We start from the raw sequence: 7,722 nt of genomic DNA, 5'->3' as shown, positions 1-7,722 counted from the left end.
TGATACCATTGATCCTACAATCTATGCAATGAAATATGCAAAAGGCTTTCAGCCCTGAAGTCCACCCCCCACTAAATATTAAAGTATTGTAAGCAGCTTGCAAACACTAAAGGAAATCTGGAACCTATTCCCTAATCATGAATTAATGCAGTCTGCACATATTGGGTTGGTTTCCCATAAATATGTATCCAATCTTGCCAAAAATAAACCAGATCCTCATTCCTAGTTCTTTCTCTACTCCCCAAGAATGCATGTACAAGATGTCTGTATAAATAGTTAAAGCTGACCTCAGACTGTTGTAAGTCGGTAACAGAGTCTGCTATCAAGTCAAGCCCCGACCTTTATCATTGCTGCGACACAGATAAAACGCACTGAGACCAACAAAACGCAGTGCTGCACTGGATCAAATCGGGTGACATCGGTCTATACATACACATTAACTAGGCATACGCTTAAAATCAAACGGGTGTATTACAGTGTATGTACACACAAGGCAAAGCGTTTCTACAATTGCGCAACATGTTAAGGGTCTGTGTGGAACCAATTCAAAGACCACGTTGTAATATGTTATAAAATCTGCGTTAATAGCTATGGCCACCAAGCCCAGACAGAACAAAATGCATTAATATGTGTGGTGGAACCTGAAGGAGAGAATCGCACAACATCGCCCAAATAGATCGCCTGTTCCAGGATCTGTGCGATATTTGCTGAGCCCAAACCCTGCACCAAAACTCAGATCGCAATACTTTTCAAGGTTCGTTCCTAAATAGAACACTTGCTCTTTCTTGAGATAGAGACCTACGTCCAAATTCTTGTTGATTCGTTACAGTACCACCAAGCTACGATGTATTATGCTGAATCCAAACCTATGTAAATACTGTGTTACTGCTGACTGCTTTGCAGTGCTGTAGCGCATCATCCAAACCGAAAGGGAACCCTTGGTATAGCACTGACCATAGCCAGTTTATGATTTAGGGCTACATTCAACCACAGATGGATGACTTATTATAGTAGTGTTATATAATATATTCCCTGATGTGGCATTAACAACATTTATTCTAGGTACTATGGTGGGGAGCTGCATCCAAAAGTAAAGGCCAAACTATTTTAATAAAGACCACCGTAAGTGAAAGCCCTAACTGCAGTTTCTGCTGTGATAAAACTGGACCGAAACGTTACTGATCCAGTACTTATCGCAGTAGTATGCTCCAACGTGTTGTACATATAGTATAAGCTCAAGCTTCAGATACAACTACTGTTTGTTTATGGACACTTGTACAATAACTGTACTGTGTGCTCCACTGCACCCAAATCACAATAGTGCACTTGAAGTATTGTAATAGAGCCTACACTGATAAAGGTTGCCGACAGAAACCGCTGCGCTGAAACCCGTAGAGACCACTTGTAACTATAGTCTTTAAAGCCTTTGAAGTCTGCACCAATCTGTTCCGGGGGGGCTGCACCAAAAAGCAGACCGAGCATTTCTTATAATAGTATGGCCTAATCTGATAAACTGCACCACCACAACAAAGTGAGCAATTGTTGCTTGGGAATTATTACCCTTTATTTTAAGTAGAGGTTCATTTCAGAACCACGGAGAGCGCTTGGTTTAAAGTATCAGTAACGGTGGTACCGAAACCCACCTAGAGCACTCGATGGGGCAGGATGGGCTGCACTTATAGACGTTTAACCTCCGACCAGAATACCTAGGAAGCTAGTAATCTTTGCTGCCAAATATATTGTTGCTCCCAGACCCTCTTCGTGCTCTTGTCACATTTTTATAATGTTGCCAGTACAGTCTGCACCCAAACCCAATGGGAGCACTTGGTACAAGATTGCTCTCTGCTCTGTTGAAGCGCTGCACCCACAAATAAATGCAGCTTTTTGTTCCAGTGTTGGACATCAAATCAAGAGGCCTCGGGCACAGTTTGGAAATAATAGACAGTTATTCATTGAGAAGCTTTACTTTTCATTTACAGGTATATATTTTCTCTCACTGGCCGACCTAATGTACACCTTCAGCACCCTGAAATAAAATATCAAGATACACGTACAACACAAAACGAAATAGGTAATTCCAATCGTGCAAAATAGGCTTCTGTGTATAAAGCACTTCTTGACACAGTCATGTCCAGAAATCCAAAAATATACATTACTCAGACTGAAGCCATTCGTTTCTTAAGGCTATACACAAACTAAAGAAAGCATTGCAAGAACACTGATTCTGGATTGTGAATTTCTTTTTGTGATTCTTGACATCAATTGTGTGGTCCGAGGATTCGTCTCAGAACGACAACGAAAAAGAGTCAATGATCCCAACAATAAATTCCGATATTGACTTTACAATCACGGGTACAAATTGCTTGGGTCGATAATTTCATTTATCCTAAAGATCACTGTCGTCTAAAACTAATTAGATGCGCAGTTTCCCAGGGAAAATGTCGATATCAAAGTTAATATTTTAGCGAGAAGAGAATTCATTCTTCTTTAGTGGCAGTCGGGGAGGGATGCTGAAAGTGATGTCTTGTTCCGCCACATTAATGGCTACACGGAAAGAAACAAAATCCAGAACTCTTGGGTGGTTTTTTTTATATTTTTTTTTCTTTTTTTATAGTGGAAAAACTAAAAAGCCAGAGAAGGTGGAATATTGCCAACCTCCCATGAGGTTCCCTCTTTCCAGTCTTAGGTGGACTTTATCAGCTCTTTCCATATGCAGAAGAACTCCATTACTGGCTGCTTCTCTGGTGACATCCTGGTCCCCAGCAAAGGCAGAGATCACTGGGTAGTTGTTCTGCATTAGGCTTACCTAGGGAGAAACAGACACAAATACTGCAGTCAGACATGTGGAAGAGGCACCTCTAGACTAATGTAATGTCATTAGCAGTAGCTGCATCACATTAATTTAACTCTCTGGCAATTAGTTAGTAATAAGGTGCACTGTGATTAAGGATGTACTGATTTAGGGGTTTTACAGGAGGATTCCTACCTGAATCGTTTGCCTGTTGTACACCTTCACCACATGAAAACTGAAGCTATAGATCCCCTTCCTTGGCGCTACAAATGTGCTGGAGGCAAGGTCAAAGTGGGTCCCAACGTTTACTAGCACCTAGAATCAAAAAGAGTCAGTTGAGCCATAGCAACATACACTTGTGCTTTGTTTAATTATAACGCAATTTGTTTGAGCCTTTTAAGCTAAAATGTGCATTGTTCCCTTTCATATAAACAAAATTTTTCCTTTCTTTGCTTTTGTTACTTAGAAAATTCCTTGTCTTTGTTACTCACTATTGCACGTCATTCAGTTTATGAATGCAAGAACAATGACTTTTTGTTCCAACAAAGGCTAAGGGAGCACAACTGATACACCAATATACAGGGAAACACAAGACTTATACACACGCAGACACACTCACATATGTACATACATAAGGCATGCTACACACAGCACTCAATAATCACACTTGCACACATTGAAGCCAACACAACTTTGCTTAGTGTTCCTCCTCCCTCTCACTTTGTTCTTTCTTGTCTGTCTGTGCAGTTTGTTGTTTCTTTCCAGCAGATACCGTGACAATAATGCAATATTTCGGGCCAAAATAAAGACTATGAAGTTAGTGTAACAGTAGCCGCTATGTATGAGTATACAGATATCGCAGCAGTGCACCTGTATTAGTTCACAGCTCCAGATCGGTAAGAAGGTGAAGGTTGAGCAATGGTGGGTAACATTGCAGCAAGATTCAGCTCAGCCAGGTTGTAATTAATCCGAGGAGGGGGAGAGGTGCCCGCTGGATCTTGTAATTAGCAGTAAATGATTTAGGCACAGATGCGCCTCTGTGCAGCCCCATTGTCCCCATTAGAGCACGACGTGCTGCAGTAACACACCTAATGACATTTCACCAAGTTCCATCGAGAGACTATTACATGACATATGGGCTCAAATCGCTTCCCTTAGCACTTGTATTCTTTCACAAAGCCTGAATGTACAGAATGTACCGGGCACCAGGGGACTTTTCTAACTCTTGACTTCTTGCTTATGAATCATAAATAGGATGAATCTGTAACACTGTCTGTATCTTTCCTTTGTACTTCTGGCCCTGGGGCAGGGGCTACGACCTTGCACAGAATTAGGGGGGACGACAAGAAACGCTGATGGAATTGCAGAAGTAAATGCCAGTACAACGAAAATCATTTCGGCATGGCTGTGACTATTGGTCCTAGATGGTTACTTATGGTAGGAATAAAGTGACCAACATCCAGGATTCATCCAGGTTCACTGGCATGCGTACCAACTATCTCATTCACACTCAGTACAGTATGTGTGTGTATGTGTGTGTGTGTATCTACCTGAGTCTGTGTCTGTGAGGGTCTCTAGTTTGCGTCTTACTGTGTGTGCATCTTTATGCTTCTGTGTGTATGTGTCTGTGCGTGTGTGTGCCTGTGTGTGTGTCTGTGCATGTGTGTGTCATTGCATGTGTGTGCCTGTGCATGTGTGTGTGCATGTGTGTGTGTCTGTGCATGTGTGTGTCATTGCATGTGTGTATCAGTGCATGTGTGTATCAGTGCATGTGTGTGTGTGCATGTGTGTGCCTGTGCATGTGTGTGTCATTGCATGTGTGTGTCTGTGCATGTGTGTATCAGTGCATGTGTGTGTGTGCATGTGTATATCAGTGCATGTTTGTGCGTGCATGTGTATATTAGTGCATGTTTGTGTGTGCATGTGTGTATCAGTGCATGTGTGTGTGTGCATGTGTGTATCAGTGCATGTGTGTGTGTGCATGTGTGTGTGTGCATGTGTGTATCAGTGCATGTGTGTGTGTGCATGTGTGTATCAGTGCATGTGTGTGTGTGCATGTGTGTGTGTGCATGTGTGTATCAGTGCATGTGTGTGTGTGTGTGCATGTGTGTATCAGTGCATGTGTGTATCAGTGCAAGTGTGTGTGTGCATGTGTGTATCAGTGCATGTGTGTGTGTGCATGTGTGTATCAGTGCTGAGGATCTGTACCAGCCTGAGGAATTTACTCTGCAATGCCATTATAGACACAAGGCGCATGTTTAAGTGAACTCTGTCAAATATAATAGATCATGTTTGTAAGCAAAAATATAACAGTTCCACAATAAGCTTTGCGTTACATTTCCCCACAAGAAGCAAATACCTGGTCGAAATAGATGGTATTGGTGCGATTACTCATGTCGGATGGTTCATGGTTGGTGCTCCTAATGGCTGAGAAGGCGACCTTGGCACTCCCAGAGCGAACTGAGATCCCTAAAGATGAAGTGACGGCTCCATCAGAAGACGGGTTTGAGTCACAGACCACCAGGCACTTGCCTTCCAGCACGATAGGTTCAGTGTCATTCTGAGCATTCACCAGAGGGGGCGCAAAGAGCATCAGCACTATGGACAGCGCCAGTTTAGTAACTAAGTACAGGCTCCATCTCTTATCCCATCTCCGAGGCTTTATCCCTTCAACATCCCTCTCTCCCGTTCCATTCTTCTCTAGATTCATGATGCTACAGCAACCGGCACCCAGTCAGCCGGCACCCTCTCAGTCCAGCCGGTTCCTACTGTGTTGGGTAACTGTGCCTTAAGGCTGCCCTTCACAGGAATCTTCTCAGTTTGCTTGCTGGATTAAACCTTCAAATGAAAACAACTACATGCTGTGAGAAGCAGCGCAAAAGTACTGTATGTAACAAGTTATGCACATAATAAAAGCCAACATGTCAACCCCAATGCCTGTTACACTGTTATACAATAGGAGCCCATGTATCTACCTAACCAGTTCTTGCGCAGGCAGCAGTACCAGGAAATGTTAGGGATTGCTGGTATTTATATGAACAACCTCCTTTTCCCATTGTGCTTTTTATAGATCAATATAACCCTCAGATTCTAGCAAAACGAGTTCAGTTACAGGAATACTTCAGTTAGAGTCAATAGAGAGCGCTCAATAAATAGATAACCGAAGTCCCCTGCCCCATCTGTGAGCAGAAATACATGACTTGCAGTCAGATTTCCATCTAGTAAATGCTTGGGACTAGTAAACTTTGCCAAACCTTGCACTTGTCTAGCAGCCCCCTCCCAAGGCCACTGGCTCCGGATGCTCTGATCTGCTGCCCATCACCAACAGCAGATCAATAAGTCAAAATAATCGCTTTGTCAAAATCTAAAGTGCATCACATCTCCATGAACAGCAAAGTCACCGTTAGGCTGAACAATAAATATAGATTAGAGGAGGGGGAGGTAAGAACTTTGGGTAAAACAAATCAGATATTCCTTCCCAGAGTCTAATAATCCTGTCATTCATTGTACTGAGTGTCTCTGCTACATTCTGCTTAGAAGTGAATAGAAGCTTTTACCTGGAAGGTCCATGGTGCGACTACAGAAGGCAGGGTGGCTCCTCAATGCTCTGTGAAGTTGGATTGCTGAGAGGAGCAGGGGCTGTGCTGGCAACACACACAGGGAAACAGGAGTCGCCTGAATCCCGCCCGCCCATTGCCAATAGTGTGTCTCTCTCCCTCCTCTGCCTGCCTGTGTCCCTCTCTTCACTCCCCCCTTCCTGTCTGACTCTATCCCCCCTCCCATCATTTACTCTACATATCTGTTCCTCAGCTCACACTCTGTGTAGCAGCCTCAGCCAAACTTCTAGCAGGACTTTATTTGATTCTATTTATTTCATTGTTGCATTCTTTCATATACTTCTCCAAGCTGCACAGTCTAAAAGATCCCCACCCGACCATCCAGTTGCTGTGAAACTATAACTCTCAGAATCGACTCCCGACTTGGCAGGCGGAAATTGTATTTATGCTCACCAACAACTGGAGGGCATTAGGTTGTGTCCCTAAAAGAAGAGAAAGATGAAACCCACCCCATAAAGTGGAGGGGACCAGGACAAATCGTTAAGGTTTTAGGGTGCATAACCAGCAACTCATAAGCAAGTGGGCGCACATAATAATTCTGAGGGGTTTATGCATCAACAAATAACCCCTTAATGTTTTATTCATATACCTGATTGCATCGCATCACCGATCAATATCATAAGTTGCCAACGTGACATTCGCTCTCTCGATATCGTTCTTCTAAATTGATGGGCCAGCTCTTTCTCAAGACATAAGATTTGCATTGGCCAACTCCGATCTTCCAAGTACCATTATTCATTGTTCATTCTGGCAAATGACTTATTTATCAAGACCATTGGACCTTCTGTTCCGCTCCCAATTAAAGCCGCTTGCGAGCGAAAGGCAAGAGCGCATCATTGATATGTTGGTGGCGCCATCTAGCGGCGGAAACTGATCTACAGAATTTAACGATGTACAACCTGTGTTCGCTTGGAGAACCGGGGCAGCTCTAGTGTTTAAGAATTTTCTTAATTTTGCAGGGTTTGCAGACTTTCTCTGCTTAATGTGACACTGCCAGGATAATATATGGTCATTGGCAAAGGCACCGGCAGTTCTCACTGTGCAGATTTTTTTACACAATTGCGCAGTTATCGCTGTGCGCCGCTGATATGGCTGAAACAAATGGGACTGCATAAACTGTATTTTAAATAACTTGTAGTATATCCCTAGGGAGACCGAGAAAGAGCTTTATTTTATAGATGTGACTAAATATTTCACAGCTAGCTGTTTCATGACTTATTAGATATTACACATAAGTCGCATCCCATATAAAAGGATTATGAAGATGGACAGGCGGCTGTCTGAAGTTCAGTAATTCTGTCATGTCGAATATTG

The 7,722-nt window shown here is 43.0% G+C and overlaps 1 protein-coding gene across 2 annotated transcripts; it reads right to left on the bottom strand.

The window, feature by feature from the left end:
- Positions 1-1,927: 1,927 nt before the first annotated feature.
- cbln2 (cerebellin 2 precursor) lies at positions 1,928-7,124 on the bottom strand. 2 transcript variants are annotated; one of them, XM_031903185.1, is made up of 4 exons: positions 6,998-7,124; positions 5,151-5,629; positions 2,987-3,106; positions 1,928-2,806 (listed from the first exon to the last, which is right to left on the bottom strand). In XM_031903185.1, the coding sequence occupies exons 2-4, from the start codon at positions 5,499-5,501 to the stop codon at positions 2,609-2,611; spliced, it is 669 nt and encodes a 222-aa protein (XP_031759045.1). In that variant the 5' UTR covers positions 5,502-5,629; positions 6,998-7,124; the 3' UTR covers positions 1,928-2,608. The 2 variants fall into 2 exon arrangements, with proteins under 2 accessions (XP_031759045.1, NP_001106397.1); NM_001112926.1 differs by lacking the exon at positions 6,998-7,124 and adding an exon at positions 6,349-6,400 and having other exon boundaries at positions 1,949-2,806.
- Positions 7,125-7,722: the final 598 nt, after the last annotated feature.

This window comes from Xenopus tropicalis, chromosome 6 (genome assembly GCF_000004195.4).
Source record: "Xenopus tropicalis strain Nigerian chromosome 6, UCB_Xtro_10.0, whole genome shotgun sequence".
NCBI lineage: Eukaryota > Metazoa > Chordata > Amphibia > Anura > Pipidae > Xenopus > Xenopus tropicalis.
Note: the sequence above shows the minus strand (reverse complement) of the source record. Positions and strands in the feature narration are given on the sequence as shown.